Source organism: Eucalyptus grandis, chromosome 2, assembly GCF_016545825.1.
Source record: "Eucalyptus grandis isolate ANBG69807.140 chromosome 2, ASM1654582v1, whole genome shotgun sequence".
In the NCBI taxonomy this organism is placed as follows: domain Eukaryota; kingdom Viridiplantae; phylum Streptophyta; class Magnoliopsida; order Myrtales; family Myrtaceae; genus Eucalyptus; species Eucalyptus grandis.
In genome coordinates this window covers 41,901,993-41,923,083 of record NC_052613.1, presented here as the reverse complement: position 1 = coordinate 41,923,083, position 21,091 = coordinate 41,901,993, and the positions used below count along the sequence as shown (strand labels likewise).

General features: G+C 38.2%; 1 protein-coding gene across 1 annotated transcript; it reads right to left on the bottom strand.

Annotated features, from left to right (window-relative positions):
* Positions 1-6: 6 nt before the first annotated feature.
* Positions 7-7,944, bottom strand: LOC104432904 (ABC transporter G family member 3). Its single transcript, XM_010045494.3, has 12 exons — positions 7,604-7,944; positions 6,417-7,021; positions 6,234-6,313; positions 5,070-5,356; positions 4,207-4,378; positions 3,869-3,982; positions 3,475-3,603; positions 2,676-2,867; positions 2,336-2,422; positions 994-1,266; positions 625-732; positions 7-300 (listed from the first exon to the last, which is right to left on the bottom strand). The coding sequence occupies exons 2-12, from the start codon at positions 6,886-6,888 to the stop codon at positions 43-45; spliced, it is 2,172 nt and encodes a 723-aa protein (XP_010043796.1). The 5' UTR covers positions 6,889-7,021; positions 7,604-7,944; the 3' UTR covers positions 7-42.
* Between the last annotated feature and the right edge of the window lie 13,147 nt (positions 7,945-21,091).

The window sequence follows — 21,091 nt, the reverse complement described above, 5'->3', positions numbered from 1 at the left end:
ACAATGTGGAGCCAAAGCCAAACAAAAATTTTATTGTACAGTTCATCTCGTGTTGCTCGTGTCCTGTTTACACTGGAAAATTCTACGCACTGATGTGCCTGCTCCTACGCAAAATTGTAACAGAAAAAATGATAAAATTCGATAAACAGCTGCCATGACAAACAGCACTAGGAGATTCTCCCACTTGGAATTACTGTTGCGAGATATGTCGTACGTGTTCTGGATAGCCTCGTAACCTGATATCGTCCTCACCTGCCCCACGGCAAAAGAAGTCCCTAGGTATTCATTTTCCAGGAGACCCTATCCAAAAAAATAACATGAATTACTTTGCAAGAACAGGGTCAAATATGCCCCCAAGCTCAATTTGATTCAATCCAAAGCCAACAACATATATGAAGTGTTTTCCTAGCCAGAACAACGTGAACCCAATATCCAAGTCAACAACAAGCAGAAATTGTTTTCTTCACCTTTTTTAGCTGGAAATCAAGCAGGGAAATTTCGTGCAGATAAGAGTGTTTCCATGGTATTACATGGATAGGAAGCACAGAGAAGTGCTAAGGTTGGTCACTTAGGCAAAATGGTACATCATAAACTATTTTTAAGCAGTTTCATTTTTGCTTCTACCTGTATAGAATAGGTATGAAAGGCAATGTAGGATATTGGATATGTCCATAATGGTCTAGGCAAAGCATCTCGGATTCTGAAGTAGCCAGCAGAAAGCATCATTACCACCTGACAAGTAAGAGATGTAAGCCATTAGTCCAGCCTATGCACATGAGCACCAAAATAGATAGAATGTTCCACAAGCATAACAGCAATTTATGAATCTGGTGAGCAACTCAATATCTCTCTCTCGTCCACCATGATAAGGACTACCTCCAGGACATTTAGCAGTACTCCAAAAGGATAGAAGAAAAGCCATGCATTTTCCCATCAATTGATGTCAAATTAAACAGGAAAGATCAAGACAGGAGTTTAATAGAACCAACTCACATGTATGGATACTAATGTCAAGATGCTCCAGAAAATATCTTGCCAAACAGAAGCTACTACCAGCATTAGCCCCTCATTTACAAGGAGGCACATGAAGAAATTTAGCACAAAGTACATCAATAAGCTGAACTCATCTCGTAGACCAGTAAGGAAATAGAAGACGAGGCTTGACGAGATGGAGATCAGAAACAGGAAAGGAATGCTGGAAAGAAGTTGCCCAAGCAAGAACACCAGTGGTCCAGAATGGTGATTCGATTTTTCACTGGCATATATCTGCACAGGAGAAAGCAACGCAGTGTTTCAGGATGCCAAATTGAAGCAGATGGACAAATAAATTTCTTGCCCGAAGAGCAACACTGATTCAAGTAGTAGGACCATCAAGTATCTAATCTTTGCCAATTAGCACCACTTGAGCATCTCACCCACCCATAAACATTAATAATGCCCTATCAAGGCTGACTTTTTCTAGCATACAAGGAGACCATTTACAACTCTCAATTAAATATGTAACCTGCTGATTTAATTATTTCTAAAATGAAGAGTGGTTGAAAACACAATATCCACATGACGAGGTCTCCTATTCTGACGGCAACTCACAGAATTTATATAGTTGTTAGATCATTAACATAATTCAAAAAGTAATTAATAGTTACTAAGATACGAAAGGCATTTTTCTGAATAATTAAATAAACATGGACAAACTGATTTTTCACAATCATAGACATTCATCTTTTCTTTAGAAAAATAGCCAGGGCCCTGATACTACCAATTGGATTTCATCACACAGCTTTCAGCATTCATCCCACCGAAACACTCTTGTGGCAAGAATAGATCCTCTATATCATGCCCTAAAATCTGCTTATGCCACGTGATCAAGGGGTCATTATGGAGATAAAAGTCATCAAGATAAAGGTGAATGACATCATAAAAGTGCAATTGTTCCAAGAGATGATAGGACAAATCAGCAAATCATGTCCTAACATCAGCAGCCTTCACTAACAACACATTCACCCAATACACGATCCCCCAAATCCGCTGTAAATTTTCACACATGCTACTAACATGCCATAAGCTCAACAGCTATAGTATAGGAGAAAAAATTCACATTCCCAAAAGACAGAAAAGGCAAGGGCAACCTGCAAACGACCCTTACAGGTACAGAAGTCAACTAGGCAGGCAAATATGCATTCTCATAGAGATGAAGTATAATATCCTGTTCTCAAATATTAACAGAGTATGATATGGCTAGGCAAGTTGATATTTTCTGGTTACTCAATATATCATATCACGGTGGATTTTCCAGATAAGCCAGATGAAGCTTATGGATGTTGGTTAGCATTACCTTGATTTCTTTAATATGTGCCGGTACTCCAGCAATGCTAAGGAGGGAAGCAAATGACACGAACGAAAATATTGCTGCAACCCTTGTCTGCAGAATGAGAGATTAGCCAAAAAAACAGAAGAAATTAGTAGAAACAAGCATGTTGTTCGTAGGGAACCACAAGAGTAGACTCCAAATCTTAAAGATTCAGAGAGCAATAAATGGCCGTGGGCCCAGAGAATAACACAAAAATAGCCCACATAGCAAAGATGTTCCTTGTGAGATGAGAAATCTGATAAATTTCCAAAGGACATCTAAATGCAACCAGATAACATAAATCCACAATTTCAGGGAAACTCACCGCCACAGAAGACAACGAATGTTTCAAGCCAGAAAAAACCGTGCCAACACAGAGTGTGAGAAGCATGCAAAGAATCAAGCGGAGCCAATAATATTTCCACTCCCTTGACATGATAAGTAATGATCTCCATGTCAGGACCGCAATTCGGGTACCACAGCTAGCTTTTCCCTTGCTTTTTAGAGTTGGACCTTCCTGCAAAAACTCACTTAGTTAAGCAGACAAGAAGATCCTGACAAGAAAAAAATGGAAAAAAATTACCAGAAAGCATGCGCACCAGCTCTCAAACGATGAGCATGAAACCATAAGTGCTCGAGTCTACCACACTAGGAAGATTGCAACATGGCTAATATCAGCAGCACAGCATAGAAAGACAAAGTAAACAGTTCTCTCTTTTTGCTATTGCTTCATTGCTCTACTTTGCTATTACAAAGTAAAGCAACCAAAGGCTGTGAGTACCGTGAGCTATTGTTATTAAAGAAAATTACTATTACTGACAACGCATTGGGGGCCAAAGTTAAAGCATTCCATGACCAGCCCGATATATGTTTATTCAAGTACTAACAACTTATAAAGAAAAAAACACTTCAAGCAAATAAATTGCTTTGTTAAGCATGGACTGATGGTTGTCCACTTAAGTTTATGAGTTAAGTCAAATACACAGCTTTTAGCCAAAAAAAGAAGTTAAGCACTGCCATTTGATGTGTAGCTTTCTCCAGATATCATGTTGCTAAAAACTGTAACCAACTACCCATCAAAAACTTAAGAAACAATGCAACAAACAGAAGACGTGTATGTGTACCTTCTCAGTGAGTTTTGATATCATTGTGTCAACTGCAGCAGCATCAGTTGACGATTTATAAGTTGCTTCAAGGGTACGTATTGCCACAGCAGTATCCATATTCACTGAAGAGAGATCGCCATGGTCATCCTGCCAAACATGCACATAATGTTTAAACAGAGGCTGGAGATGACTGAGCGCCAAAACTCAGTTTCTCTCACACAAAAATAGAATATAACTGCTGGATTAATAAAATATGGACGGAAAACACAGCAAGGCATTGCTCATCTTCTCAAACAGATATCATTCCAAATCATAAAGGCCTAATCTCCACTGGAAACAGAATCATTCTACTCCCATCAATCACTAAGCAGAGGAAGACCCATCATTCAGCAGTAAGTACAAAAACAAGTACCTGCCAGTTTTTGCACATCGCAATTATCCTGTCAAAGTCTGTGTTTATTGCACGTAGGAAGTGATCAGAAGGACTTTGCATTATCGGGCATGGAAATCCAGCATTGGAGAAGTGCTTCAATAAGAAAAGAGAGATTAATTTAGCAAAGCAAACAACGCAACAAAAAGATTTTGAAATTTTACAGTCCAACATCACAAGAGCTCAACGTCTATCCTAACATAGAATCATTAAAATTTATTCAAGGAACATTCCCTTCGTACACCTTTAAGGCAATAAGTTCACTCTATCTTGCTGAGAAACCACATAGAAAAGGAATTGAAATCTAACATGTAGCTTACCTGTAAGCAGGCCAATGTTTCTCCAAAAAATAGAGTATTTCCATTTGAAAGCAGGCATATCCGGTCAAAGAGGCCGAATACCTCAGTACTGCTCTGATAAATAGTAAATATAAGGGTACACCCAGTGCTTGCAAGTTTCTTCAATGTAACCATCATGAGAAGTGCAGACACACTGTAGGACACAAAAACAGAATCATGAACTTGAGATCATTGCACCCTGAAGTCAAGTAATGCAACAAGAAAGCCCTCGACAAGCACATATCAACCAATACATGATTACGTACACACTGCATGTATGAGGCACACCCTAAAAATGAGAAACCATGTTGAAGTTGACAAAAAAACATTCCTCACAATATGATTTTCCCACTGACTAGAATCATCTAGAGCAATAATCTAAAGAAACTGCACATGTTTGAAGAATTTCAAAAACAGAATCAAGTCTGTATTTAGTATATCTTGATATTTGCACCTCTTAATAACCCGGCAGCATGAAGAACCTTGTGCTCTCTGTTGCACAATGCTGCATGACAAAATCTTTTGACACAGATTACTTTTAATGAAGCTTAATATTTGTTCCAAAAACTGTTTTTGGTGATCATTTTTCCCTCTCTGATAAATCTTCATTGAATAGATATCCAAGCAACAAAATCCATTCAATAACAACCCATCAATTGCCTAAAATCATGCTAGGCTCCTACAGTTGTTCCTTACTACAGCAGCATGATATGTTAGTCCTTTCTGAAATTATGTATGAAATTGCCGTGCATCACAAGAGCTCCAAAATCCATTAAAGCAATCAATTGAACACAAACAAGACAAGCCCCACCCTGCCCCCCCAGCCAAAAAAAAAAAAAAACTACCTGTCTAGATGATAAAGAGGCTCATCTATGAACATAATATGAGGCCTCATCACAAGCTCCCTGGCAATGCTAATACGTCTTCTTTCACCACTACGCAAGCCCTTCATATAACAATGACCACCAATTAGCTTGTTGGCATAGTCACCCAAAGACATAGCGGTTATTGCATCCTCCACAACACTCCTTTTCTGACAGAAGAAACCTGGTAGTTGAAGTAACGCTGAGTAGTACAAGAACTCTTGAACAGTTAGGGATCCGATTAGAGTGCTTTCCCTCTCCACAAAGCCCTGCAACCCATTAAAAAGATAAAAAGAAAGAAATCAAAATCTATCCTCATAATAGAAATATTAAACCTTAAAAGATAACACCAATTAGAAATTTAAAAGACAGTCACATTCCCTCACAAAAAGAAATAGAACCAATATGGTAAACCAGAAGATAGTGAATACACTTGAGGATTCCTTTCCAAAATAAGTTACTAATTCTTGAATCTGGCCTCCCAAGATGGATAAAGGCTCTGAACAAATAAGCAGAGTTGCAGAAATATGAAGACAAAGCTAAGGAACCTTCAGGATGCTAGGCATCAAATAGAAATGCTGGACAGAATGTCACTTCTGGAGGCAAATTATCTAACGTTATGTAAAGGCAACAGAATGGAAGAAATCGCATGACCCGCGCTAAAAGTATCTTCGCCTGGTAAACTAATCTTCTTTCACCGGGCATGCATCCACATAAAATAACAAACTAGATCTCACTTTCCAACCACAGTGGCAACAACAAACAATATGCTTGACAGGTAGCTCAGGCATTTGCAGTTGATGGTTAATATAGTATCATAGCCTATATTCAGGAGACCCCTCACAGTGTGTCTGAAAGTTGTATTTGCAATGGTCAACACTCTATGCGCAAGTGGGTGTTATTGGTTTCCCAGAACATAAGCTTTCGAGAAAATGACTCCAAGAGAAATCTAGTGTGCTTGTCTGAGTACCCATAGTAAATTAGCAAACTTGAACAATTTACATGATGGCATTCTAATGTTATTAGTAGGAGAGTTCCTAAACAAAAGAAGATTGTGCATCAACAAAAGATTACAGAATACCAAGGAAGTAAAATCTTCTAGAGAAAAATTAAGCATTATGACAAGATATAGCACAATGTACTTACATATGACCCATAAGGCATACGAGATTTGGCCCCGTTCACAAACACTTCACCATACATTCTGGCTGAATCAGGCAATCTACCTGAAGAACAAACATAGAAGATACAGTATTAGTTTCGAGCTATTAAGAGCAAAACCACTTTCAATATGCTACCTCACTAAACTAATCAATCAAAAGTAACTACCTGCAATTGCCCTTAATAAAGTGGATTTCCCCGATTTGGCAGGGCCCATGATAACCGTCATTGTTCCAGGCAACGCATAGCCATTAGAACTTTTCACAACCTTGTCAGAATACTTCCTTTTACCCTTGATTGTAACAGTTAAGTCCCTCCAAACAATGGATGCCCCTGCAATCTTTCTAGCGACCACTGCACCCTCTGGTAAAGGGGGGGATGGCATGGACCCGCTATTAAGCTTTGAAAGAGATGGCGAAGCTGGAGTGGTCGCAACGTGGATAGAGTCTCCGCCATCCTCCACTCTAACATCGACATCAGTGTCCTCCCACTCTGGGGAATCCTCAAACGAAATGGGCTGCCGAAGAGAACCAGGTTTTCGCAGATAAAAGAAGTTGCTTGAAGGCACCCTACTCGCAGGGCTGCTTGCGGAAGACGATGAAGACCTATAATTATCCGACTGGGATTGAATTTCTTCCATTCCGATCTCTTGATCCTCAAAACGCAGAACAAACACCTGAGATTCTTCTCCTTAATGAGTAATTTAAGGTATCAAGGTGTTAGACTGTTCTGAGACTAAACACCGTACCCCAGTCCCTGAACAGGGGTGGATCCTGCATCAAGTCAGAACAGAAACGTGAACACACTTTCATTCAACCCATTGCCACGGACAAACAGAAGTAATTTAAAGAAACAGAATTAGCACACCGACGCCTGCACCCTTTTCAATATTTCGAACCCGGTTCATTCACCCGATGGATAGACTCGCAGATTCCCTCACATGTAAAAGATTCATCGCACTGGCGCGCGGCATCTTTAAGCGAGCCGAAACTCCCCAATCAAGCTCTCCACATTCTGCTTCTAAAAACTCCTCGCCTTAAAACTCGCAACAAGTTCACAAATTTTAGACAAGGGTATCCACAAAAGCTAACAAGGTCACCGAAAGCGCTCCCCAAAACCCACAACCGTAGATCTTCCGCCCCGCGTCCCCCGACAAATCCTCAAAGCACTCGAAAAAAAAACAAGTCGAACTAGAGAGCCAAATACTCCAACCACCCTCAATGTGTGAACTCCTTTCGAACCGTTTAACAACCGTCTAAAAAACCATTCACGCGAGCCGAACAAACATGGGAAAGGAAAATAAAGGTCGGAAGCGAGCACTCAAAGCTCCCACGGGAACCCGCCAGTGCCTGTACCTGCCGCCGAAGCGTCGCTTGCTGAGCTATTCCCCGCTCCAACAGAAGGGCCACCGCCGCCTACGCAGCTACGTACAGCTAACACCGAAGAGCGGAGGCGGGGGCACGGACCTGGATCTGCCGAAAGAAAGAGCGCGAGCTCTGCTACGAGGAAAGAGAGAGAGAGAGAGATAGAGAGAATGGCGAAAGGAGTGTGAGCTCGACACTGTCAAGTGATGTGAGCCCCGAGGGGGGGGGGATGATCCGACCCGACTGAACCGGGTTCTTTTTGCCTCGCGGGTTTTCTGGCTTTTTGGCTTTTCGTAAGAGGTGGCATCTCCCAGCTTTGGCTTTGGTCGAGTGGGGGCTTCTCTTCTTTTCTTTTCTCTTCCTTCTCCTCTTCTGTTTCTTCTTTTTTTTTGTTGCCTTTTCAATTTATTGAGGAGTCGGAGTCGCATCCAGTGATGGAATGCTGCCAGCGCAGCATTCCTAAAAAGCGTTACCTGTCTGAATCCAGGCTCCCCCACTCTTCTTTTTCCCTCCAGCGTAGGGTCAGCAGTTTCAAAATTGATCCAAAATTCGTGTGAAATTCTGAAATTCAGCCTTCGAAGCCAGTTCTCTAGTTTTTGCAAAATCGGGAGCCGGCAATTCCTTTTCTTTTTCTGGTTTCTTTTTTTCCTTCATTCTTCTATTTCATTTTTAGTTGAGCAAAATGAAAATGAATGCCCCAACAAAAATCCCAATTTATCTATAGCAATGATTCGTAAAAAATAACATGTGAAGTAAAATAAATGATAAAAAGTCCAAAATATGTAACTACAATTCATCGGTTCCCAATTCACAATTTGGTTCTCGACTAGGAACTGATTCGAGGCCATGACCTATCACGGAGCACTTTACGCACCTAGGGAATAGTCGCTTCAAAGTGAATTTTGTTTGGAGACGTCGCATCCAATATTCTGACAATATTAGGTAGCATAAATATCATTACAGGAGAAGCTGATCATTAAATGGATACCAAACCGCACAATACCCAAAAACCACAAAATGAGACTAGTTCCTATATTCAGTTTTAGTTCTGCCCTTGATCAAGGCTCACACTAACTCTCGAAATATCTCCAATCGTGTCCATCACACACAACAAAGTCAAATCAAACATCGGAAAGCATCACGACCGCACTAACTGCTACTCTCTTAATTATCACATGTGAAATTACTAATGTGCGAGAAGTTTTTAAATGTGTTTTGACGACACCAGTTGTATTAATAAAAAATTATCATGGCTTGTCGATTTGAAAGAATATCTGAAAAATCGTAATATCTATTCCTCATAATGATTTAGTGGAAAAACCGTTATGTTACATTTAATCGTCCGAATTTCCAATAAGGATAAGATTGGATTTATGAAATCAAAGTAATTTTGTTATATCATATAAACTATTTGGTGATTATAGTAATAAAGTCGGATATATTCACATCATATTATATATATTGTTTGATATAAATGACATGTCAATATAAACGAATCACATATTTTACAAAAGAAAATGATAAAATCTCTCACGATACTTTTGTCTACTTTATTTTTATTTTATTTTGCTTTCTTTTTTAAGTAATTTCTTTTTTATTTCTTTCTTTCCCTTCCTTCATCCTCTAATAATTTTTTAAAATATAAAATTGTACTAATACACCTAAAATACTAAAACATCCAAAATATGTAATAAATATATATATATATATTTATATGTTGAATTTATTTTATAAGATAAATTTAAATTCAAATATATAAATAAAAATAAGATTAAATTAAAAATATTTTTTTATTATTTTGTTACTTCGAATGTCTTATATTAGAATTCAAATATTATTTATATTGAAATATAATTTAAGAGTTTGTTAATTCGGCAAACAACTTGATTCTAAGACTAGTAATTCCTATAATTTTCTTTCTTTCTTTTCTAGGGTGTTTAATTTTAAAAATCATATCCACGTTTATCCCACTTTCTCATGGAATAATTTCATTCAGTCTATATCTTATTTATATCCAACTTTATATTGTATTGAATAAACACCAAATTTTATCCCATCATGAATTTTATCCCAACCACAAAACACAGCTTTAATACTTTTCGGTTACTTTTGCCCATAGAAGTAATGGAATGCTTTTAGGCTAAACATATCCATAACCCCGCGATTAGTGGTGGGGGCGTAAAGAGGAACGGAGAAAGAGCACATGATTTAGCGTTGGGTGGGGCCCACGTCGACTGGGCTCAATGATAGCAGTCTACTCTTTCCTTCCTGTGGCTCACCTTTCTTTTGTCCCCAGAGCCAGAGGTGACCAGAAATTTACAGAACCGGACCAGAAAATCCAGCCATTGCCCATGGCGATGGGTCTCTAATCATCCACCGAAAAAATAATAAGATAACATATAAAAATAAAAATTTGGCCCGGCCATCACCGGATAACATGATCTACCATCGATTTAAAATTTGTTCAGTATCCATCATATTTTTCTATTTTTCTCTTCTTCCATGAAACGGGAAAAAAAAAAAATCCATAATAATATCAGCTAATTAATCTATTTTTCAAAATAAAAAGATGACAAGGAATTATATTCGGAATAGAAGCAGAAACTAAAAATATCTACTTCTTTATATCAAACAAACATAATTAGAAAAACTATTTCGAAATGTAAATTGTTTCCAAAAATAAAAATATTATAAATTGATTTATAAACTAATTTAGATAACTCGGAAATGACTTGTCCTGTGATGTCATGAGATGGATTTTATATTGGAAGTTTTTGTTTTCTTTAGCACTAAATTTCGAAATTAGCGGCGCGGCTTTGGGTAACGCGGAGATTCAATCGAGGACAAATGTAAAATGAACTGAGCTCACCTGCTTTTTCCACTATCGGGGCCTCCTCTTGGATTCGGAGATCGATTCTTTTGGTTTTTTCTGGGTCCCCCGCAGTTCAATGATTTAGCCATCCAGTGGTACACTTTGCTGTATTCAAAAAGGAAAAAAGAGGATATATCAGCGATGCAGGCTGTAAACGTCCGGCGATATGGTCAATCCGGAAAATTGCGGTCGGCCATGATAGGGGAAATGGTACGGATAATCCGCAAAGTTTGACCATTACAAATTAACATTTTTCAATTTTTAACTCTTGCAAAATAATCCTTAAACTGTTTTTAAATATTCAATACGAGAAAAAAAGTCATCATAAATCTTTAAATTATTATGAAATGAGTAATTTAATCCCTAAATTATATCTTCCCATAAACTTTCGATGCAGTCTTTTTGTTTATCCATACAAGGGAGAAAATGACCATAAGTTCCTAAAAGGTAAGAAATGTACAATTTAATCCCTAAGCTTGTAACTTTTTCGTGATCAAATAAGGGTAATGGTCATTGCAAGTACCTAAACTGTTACAAAATGTGCAATCTATTCCTTTAACTTTCTATTTGTTACCCTTTGTCTAGTTAAACAAAATAACTATAGCTACATTTGGTTTAACTTTCCTAGCGAGACTTTGGGTTTCTAAAGCCCTTAATAGAAATATTTTGAATTTTTTTTTAAACATTAGATGGAAGTTAGCATTGTCAAAGTTGAAAAATTCAATGTAGGTGGGCTTTTAACCATTTTCGAAATGCAACTTTCATGCTTAATAAACCATTTTCTTCCAACTTTACCCACACTAACATTTTTAGATTCCCATCTTGCCCTATTTTTGTATTGTTCATCATTGTCTCTCTCAATCTTTGTCGCACTAGATTTGATTGATACGAGTACAGAGTTGACGATTGCTGGTGGAGGGTAGTTAAGAGACTAGCATCACCGAGAGTTAGGGTCACAAGATAGAGGTTCGTCTTCTTTCTCATTATTCATATTCTCCCTTGCCGATTTACAAATATGGTCATCAGTTTGACATCCTGCCCACAATTACAATCGGCTCGCTGATGGATGCTAATAGTGGTGAGGGTCATCAAGGGTCTAGGTTTGCACGTTGATCACGGGTCTTGCTCATCAACCTTATATGCGAGGTAATTATTGTCACAACCTTAGGTCTAAGCTTCTAATGACGTTGGATTCGAGGCCCAACACCTTTGATCTAGCCAAGTGAGAAGAGATGGGGATGGGTGACATGGCCATGGTGATTGGATAGTGGAAGGAAGTAAAGGTGAGAATGGTGATGAGGACGACACTAGATTGAGGTGAGTCGGCGATGGAAGATGCACATGCACAAGGAAGAAGAAGCAATGAAAATGTGAGATTTTTACAGGACTACTACCAATAATAGTTCCACTAAAATTCACATGGTATTAGAGTTAGGAGGTTTTAAATTTTTTTTCCAAGTCCCTATTTACTTTCTCAATTACATATTTCCATACTTTACTTTTACGCCAAAATCTAGTATATATGTGAAGGGGGAGTATTAGAATATTTAAATAATAAATCACATTTTCATTTGACAATTTGAATTCTTAGAACTGTTAGTGGAATAAAAAAATTCAAAAAAAGATAAATAAAGAAAAAATAAGGGGGAAGAGGGGAGAAGTGTATTCCTATTTTACCGACTATAATAATATATCTTATAAGGAGTCCACACATATGGATATCTCCATTCTCCAGGTATGCTTCCACAATGAATATCTCCATTCTCCAGTATGTATTCCTCTATCTTCCCTTATACCCATTCTCCAATCTTGCTACGATGGTATTTCTCTGTTTTTTCTTTCTTATTCGCTTACTTCAAAGCTACTTTCCAAAAAAACATAATAAAAGTTACTTAATGAAACTGTATTTAATTTGAGCAAATAGACCTTAAGTCAAAGATTTTTGGGAAAATGAATTCATATTTCCCTAAAGTTCAACTAAACACAACTATATTAAATATTTAGAAATAGTTTAATGGTCATATTACGTTAATTAAAAGATCAAAGAAGATATTATATATTAAAAAAAATTTAAGGATTACTACTGGCATTTTTCTTAGTGTGTATATTAAACATCCACCGCCACCCTTTTTAGAGCCATTCCTTGTGTCCACAAAAAATATGTCAAAACAAAGAGATACCGCAATCGATATACTCGATGCAAGCACAGGGCACAGAAAGTTGCTTTGAGTCGAAGAAAGGATGATGGCACATTAATGCTCGCAATCATGGTGAACAGCCAATAAAATAAGGGCTCGAGCAGATCTCTTGTTTCTGGTCGTGGACTTCGATGCGAAATGTCGACTTTCCAGACCACGTCTCGATGAGAGCTCAATGATTTTCTGACTCGGAGGCATTGAAACTTCTAGGATGACATAGTCTTAATCTATACGTCAAAGGTCCATCATTTCAACGGCAAGAGGGGCGCCAGCCGCGTCCATTTATGGCTCGATGGCTTTGCTTCGTGGGGTCACAAATTTCAAATCGGAATTGTTTCGTCCGTGGAGAGAGACGATGTATCCGAGGTGCATTTAATAATCATTGTATTTCTGAAACTAATATTTTATTCTACTATAGAAAACAATTTCTAAGCATTTTAAAAAATTTAATAATTGTCCAAATTTTATATTTTTGGAAAAGAATTGTAGATTACTAATCTAAATCATTTTCTTTTAATTCTTTTTAGTAATTTTGTTATTTTTTCTTTTCTTTCTCTTTTTCTTCTTCAAGCTTTAGCTGGTTGCCGACTTCGGGATGACTGGCAACCGGCCAAACAAGGGTCGGTGACCTCATTAGAGCGTTGCTAGCCCTTAGCAAGGCCACGCCTCGTTGGTTGAGTGAGGACCCTCCCCCAGCCATGGCGTAGCCAAGGCTTGGCTAGGTGAGGCTCATCGATGGCTGGGGAATGCCCAGGCGAGGCCTGTTTGGCCATCAGTGAACTTGCCGAACCTCACCTAATCGGTTTTCGGCGACCGGCAATGGCGACGATGGCTACAATGGTGGCGGTGAAATAAGAAGAGAGAAGGAAAAATAACAAGAATAAAATTTAAAAAAAAAAGAGAGAAAAAATCGATTGACTTGATTTTGGAATTGTTCCCGGAAACAAATAAACAACTTTTTTAACTCCTTGATTCTATTTTAAATCTATTCCCAGAAATTAAAAAAAAAAATTACCAAATGGATTTCTATTCTAAATCTAATTGGGAGAACAAAAGAATAAAATCAACCACTATTTGACAAGTAGCCAAATGCACCCTAAATAGACAAAAAAAATGAATCGACAGAGCTAGATATTGATCTTTGATAGTAAGTGTTTTACTGGTTATATAATGGAGATCTTGAACCAACGGAATTCTACTCCAGTATATGAATTTCGGTTACGGAGCTTCATAAGTTTTAACAGTGCTCAGCTTCACTCCACTAAGCTCCAGTTCAATTAATCAAGCTAGAATTTGGTCATCAAAACGGAGAAAAACTTTAAATAAAAACAGTACATTTAGGATAGAATTGAAACCCATAATACATATTATCCAGAAACATGCTGGACCACAACACGAGCACGAAATTTTTTTTGTGGAGTCATGGGATGAGTCGATACAATATCGAGTCAAATCTCTTACGCGAGATGAGTTTAGATATGTACTTGTCTGGGAAATGGGTCTATGAAAATCGATATCAAACGGCTTGTTCTCTTCTCCGATTTGAATCATAACCATACTCCATTAGTTGTTAGTTCTCTCGATGCCACCTCCAAGGACATGGATAAGGAGACAACGTCCTTCGGTAACGTTCTTATATGCTGGGTTGTGCCGACTGCAGCCTGTGGCTTAGAATTAGTCGGGTGCTAAAACATTCTCCGGCACCCTAAACAAAGAAGAAGAAGAAGAAGAAGAAGAAGAGCATCGATATCATATTCAGTAAGCATTATTGGAATGAACCCTAAAACCCTCTCCCCAAAAGTGTTTAATGGCCTCCAAAATGGGTCACTGGATGAAACTTTAGGCCCAGAGGTTCCCTTCCTTTCGGAGTAGCCTATTATTCTTAAATCTGTGAGGAGCCCATCTCCCAGAGAAGAAGGGGTAATATGCATGAGATCGAACCGGGCAGACTTCTGAAGCCGAACAGTTTTCACTTGGAATGTGATTTCTGAACATGGCGCGCACTAGGGACATGAAACCCTAGGACCATTGAAACAGTGCAAACAGACCAACATGTCAGCGTGCCCAAATGATTTGAACAGGCGAAGAAAATCGTGATAGACTGTTTGGTCAATTCGATCGCAAGTTGGCCTGGTCTCGGTCGTGCTCAAGCCCCGTACAAACCCACGTTGAGGGACCCCTGAGAAAGCAAAGGGGACAGATGCTAAAATTCTCCAGTCACGGCCTGAATCGTTATTAGAAGTGAATTGGCGTGATTGAAAGGCACGAGAACTTGTCCTTGGGTTTGGAGGACATCCAATCGTACACAGCCTTCAGTCACATCTCAAGGTTTTGGTTTCCGTGTGCAACTCCGGTATCATGTTGATAGGTCAATAAATGTCCTATTGTCTATATTGATCATAAATTATATCTATACATAAGATTATATGTCCACCCTCTTGTACCTTGATTGGTCTCTCATTTGGGACCACTTTTTGCACGCTTTGAAGTTCCTGGTAGTGAGATAAAGCGTTAATTAATGTTAGAAATATTAAACCGCATTTTTATCTATATTTTTGTTTGGAGGTGAATTGATAATGATGTGGACAAATTTTATCTAGAGTAAAGCTAGCATAAAACGTGTTGTAAGTCTTCAACATGAAACAATGACTTCTCCACCTTTGATTTTCCATAGAGACTGCTTAACTTGTTTAACTAATTGCCTTTGGAAAATTAGAATTCAAAACTCTCAAGGGTTTTCCTTCAATCCACCTAAGTGACATTTTTTTATATGAAGGGAAAAAAACAGCATAAGGAAACTAGATAATTCTAAACCAAATTGAATACCGAAATATAGATAATCAAATGTAGAAGAATACTATAAGTAGCTCCAAAGAAATTATTAATGTCATTGAAAACATCTAATTTAAAAAATCAACTAACAATTTTCAGTTTTAATTTATATTAGACATACAATTTCCTACTTTTTTGAGTTCGTCTTTTTTTTGTTTTTGTTTTTTGGAGCAATATCCACCGTATTTCTTTTGTCTACTATTTTAGAAGTTGTAATTGAATCATCAATAAATCACTTATTTTTGTGATTATTATTGACTTTAAGCAATAAATGATCATTAAAATCCCAAACTATATTTGATGTTACGCATTTAGCCTAAACTTTTTTTCTATTATACCAAAAATCTAAAATTTGTACTTTTATGATAAAATTAGCTCCCGTCAATGAACATTATTAAAAATCTATCTATATAGATACTTGAAAGTAAATAGTATTGAATGATAATCACATGACTTAAAGTGAAATAAAGACAACATTGTTTTGATTGAAAAATCATCCAACAAAATGTTGACAAAGAGTAAATATGTCACATAGGTACAAGTTTGGAATTTTTATAGGTCAAAAGGTATGTCCCGATAGATATTAATAAAAGGTTTTTGATAGCTTTTTCGTTAAATGAAATAAGGAAATATATCTCATCATCCCATCAATAGAGAGTTTTCAATTGAAAATTTCCCCAAGAAGCCGAATAAGGAAAATTTACAGGCGGAGGATCGACCGACCGTTTCGAAACGAAGACAAGCAGTACCGTCAGTTCATCATTTTTCTCGTATGAATACAACGCGTCATCTACTCTCCTAAATAAAGAAGTCATCAAGAACACCCGACTGTCTCTTCTGCTCATCTTTCAAGCTAACCACAGACCAAATCCGAACATCACATCGAGCCACGGGTGAAGAAAGCGTAAGAGCATACATCGAAGGATCGACGGGCTCGATGATACCGCAATCAGATGTGAAGTGGACTGACAAGACTAAAAGTCAAAGGAGCCATCAAACCATGGAGGACGAAGCTATTATCTACAGCGGGAAAAAGAAAAGGAAAAGTGTGTGGGGGAGGATTCCAGCTCGTGACTGATGTTTGCCTGAGCTTTTCTCCATTATATCGGATTCGATCCAAGATATTTAACCCCACAACCTGCATATGTGCTTGTATCCAGACAAAAAAAAAAAAAAAAAAAAAGATGGAAGGCCTCCTGTTCTCTCTTCAGCAGTTTCCGATTTCTCATCTGGTCGTGTGCACGGGATTAACCCAGTCTGACAACGATTCCCATGAAGCCCAATGACCATTGTCTTAAATCCAAGGCGAAGATCGCAATGTGATCGCATCGGCCTAACTCGATCATTCCATGCCGGGCCAGAGGTTGAAAAGGCGATTGGATGACATAAGAAAGGGCATATACGCATGATGGCGAGCAGGACCTGCAGGACACACACCCAAACACACTGACGTTGCTGTCCTTCCGACCGGCGCCACATCACGTGGGCTTTGGCCCTGCTTCGTACGCAGCTTTTTGAGCGAGGGATGGTGCGTCCCACGTGACAATACCTGCGGGGTTTTCATGTCTCGAATACTAAACATGGCGTCTGAACTAAACAAGATCCGCTTCCTGCGTTTTCTTTTTGTTGTTTGCGCTCCATCGATGTGTGTGTTCCTAACGGGCCTACATAGCTCCTCTCCCCCCTATGGCAAGAGAGGTTCTGTTGCCACTGCACTGCCTTGTCCATGCCCTACCATACGTACAAACGCCAACATGCAGCCCCCCATCATATGATGCGCTCGCCCCCACCCGATTATGCAATGCCCTTAATGTCCTTTCAGGTTCACAAAATAATTCGAGTTAGGGCGCGATGCTTACAGTTCCGTGCTGTGTCGGGTTTGGGTCTAATTCGGATATGGGCAACATCTGTTTATACCCGACTCCGCTCTAATCGTTCGTCATGTCTCGCTCCACCAGATTGCGACATACGTCTGTTTCCATCCCCACCTATCTCTGAAAGCTGGAAGCTCTCTTGTGGCCTAGATCTCTGCGAGGTCTCAACAGTCTTCGCCGAGAGAATAGTGACCAGTGAACATTGAGAAGGTGCCCCCCCCCGGCGGAGCTAGAATTCTCATTGACGAGTCTTGTCCAGGACGACGAAGCAGAGGTCGCCTGTGGCCTCAGGCTCCATCAACGGTGATGAACCTCAAGGTCTGCGCGAGCTTCCTCCACTACACGCACCCAACAACATTTCCGGTTTCCCCAAGTATTGAATAAAAAGAGGTTGATCAATCATTTGTAACATCCGTAATTTCGGATCAAGGGCTCGAAGTATTATCTTGTGTAAAGATGAAGTAGAATACCTAAATGTTGCGATATGGTGATCAAGACAACAAACAGGAGCGGATAACGGATCCTCGTCTGTAAACACGGCATGTTTATCCATTGAATAAAGCAGCATGTGAAGATAGAGTAGAGACGGTATTCGAATTGTTCCGAGGCTACTTCCCACAGTTTTTTTACAACTAAAGAGGAACTAAAAATATGATTATCAAACAGCTTATGCTTTAGAATAGTGATATGCACCGTTGAAAATGTGTTTAAATGCAAACATTTCATTCTATATATATATAATGACAACACAAGTACGATCTTTTGTTAAAACATGTATATACGTACCTAAACTTGTCAAATTAACACTAGCAACATGTGTTTGCCTACTTTATTAAACATGTTTAATGATATCATAAACGGGCCAAAATGATCAACTCGTACCCAATATGCTTATTACTTTGTGTACGAAACCCCATTTATACTATTTACATGCGAGCACGATTACCGTAATTCCAAACATGCTTAGTTACGTGCCATACATGTAATAAGAAAAATTTATTGACCTTAGTTTAATTCATTGTTTTTACGCAACATTGAATATCTAAATATGCCGGCTGGACAGTATTTCCCATGGCTGCGTGTAAATTGTCTGATCCACGTGCATCGGTGCGGTTCTATTCAGACGGCTATTGCCCTTGATGTTGAATTTGAGTGAAAGACCTTAAAATCCGAAAAGCAAATCCATTACATCTAAATCAAAGACTCGGAGGACTCGACCAATCATAGTTGCGCGAGCGACATTTCATAGGTTATTTCTAGGAGTGCTGAAAAGGATTTTACAAGCACGACGACATAGAAAAGGGCGAGAAAAGAGAGCACTGCAAAGCATGCAAACAGCCACATCAGACTGTACGAAGTTGGGGTAGGTTGATTGTCGAGAGAATCCACATCACATATTTTTATTCGCCCATTTCGCTGTCGTGGAGGGCTTAGCTTCGATTATTGCCATGGGGTCTCCAAACATAGCAAGCACAGAGCATCATCAATTAAAAAAAAAAAAAAACTGAGAATAAAAAATATAAATAAAGAAAAGTGACAGAAGAATCCGAGAGTTGGTGATTTACCCTAACGATGATTTTGTTAATTTTCATACTAGCCATGCTATAATCGAAAAATACGAACGCAAAAACTCGGTTATCTGAAATTTTATGCAACATGGGGAGAATATATCATTTTGCAGGGATGAGTGCATCACTGATTACACTAAGTTTGGATCATTCGGCGCGATGGCTTTGGAAAAAAGAAGCAGAAAAAGCTCCAGTTGTAAAGTTTTGAAAATAACAATACATGCTGACTTGTGCTTGTGCCGTGTGAACCATGCATTGTTAATGCGGTACACATGTATCTGAACAGAAATACAGCATCGCTAGAACATGTGCAATGAATTTCAACTATTCTCTATCTTTTGGCATCATTCCAGGTTTTCTAAACTGAACCACCTTCTTGATTGAATGCCAAAAGGGAAATGTGTTTCTTACTAAAAAATATATTTTCTGCTTCACACCGGTCCCCCCGAAATGCATTGAAACTCGTTTATAAAAAGATATTCATTTGAAGGTTCTATAAATTTCTGACAAAAACATCAAACCGATGCAAAGGCCACTTTGGCTGGTTGCTTCATTGAAGAAGATTAACGGGAGAGTGGTAGTGAAATGAAGACTGATTTACAGTACTGATATATCACGAGAGGATGAGATAAGATTCATGGGACAAAATATCAAAGTAGAGCATATTAAAATTCCATATAAATCAACTTTATCGTATATTGAATAAGACCCTTTATGAAAAGTTCATAATTTATAGCTCAATTATGACGCTTTGTAAATTAAAAATTGATGGCTTAACTAATCTAAACATTACTCATTAAGAAAATCAGTAGTGAGATGACCAAACCGCCATATGACATCATGTGGGCGGTAGGTAAAACCTAGCCAACGACAGAAGAAGCCGAACAGTTCTTAATTCAATGAAAGCACATGCCATTTTTTTCCTAAACCTCCCTCTCTTTTTTTATTTATTTATTTTTTATTCAGGGCTCGAATCCAAGGAGCAAAGTTGTTTATTGCTCAATCAACAATCGAATTACAGGCTGATCGATGATGGGAAATATACCAACCCATTGGATTTAGAGTGTGCAACTCCTAGAGGGCGTTTCTAGAGGATGGACTTCACTCTTGCATGCGCAAACTTATATTACTTAATAGTGTTACATGTCTGAAAAAAATAAAAATGCCCTTTCGAAATTTTATTTTTCATAAAGGATATGTTTGTTTCACTAAAAAACTTCTTGTTGCTAGAAAATGCTTTCCCGAAATTTTATTTCAGAGAAAACAAACCGTTGTAGTGAGTTGAAGGTGCTATGGTGTTTGATAATAAGCAAGATCCATGAAAGGGCGGCTCATCACAAATACGAATCAACAATTTCTTTGTTTATTCTGAAATTCATCAAAATAATATGAATTACTAATAAAGTTGTGAAGGATATTTGAAATCATATTTACAAAGTATTATATAGGTGAATATTCTTTTTGGGAATGTAATAGAACGTGATCATTAATGAAATATATCTAGGAGAAGATTTTTAAAAAGAAATGAGAATTATCGGAAAAAACCAAAAGAAGAAAAAGAGAGAGATAAGATATAGACAACAGAGGGATTTACTTTTCTCACTTGAATACTCCTTTCGTCAACTCAACGTGCTAAAATGTTTGAAAAATAATTTATCTGAAAGTGTCTTTTCATCAAACAAGATGGCACCCCAAGTACTATTTACAATTTCCACATGGAGTAAAATGGTTTACTTTCATAGCTGAACATGTTCAAGATAAACCCCTCGTTTATTCAACTTTAAGAAATTCAATTATATTGATTATATAATTAAAGCTGTACAGAATTTTAAGGAATAGAACATGTAAATATTCTTAGATTCTTAAAGAATAATAAATTCGCCGGTGATGCGCCGATTAGACATTTGAATTTGGAATAATAACACTAAGTAACAGACAACGAGAGGGGGGGAGAGGGGAGGGAGAGAGTATATTTTAACTAGGGTTTCTGGCAAGAAAGCTTGGTGTCGTGGGTGTATGTATGCATGTCGTACAATTCATACGAAGCACCCACCAATCAGGAAGCCACAAAAGAAAAGCCACCATCCACCATTGGGTCCCTTCTAGGTTTTCATTTTTGGCCCAATGAAGAAAAA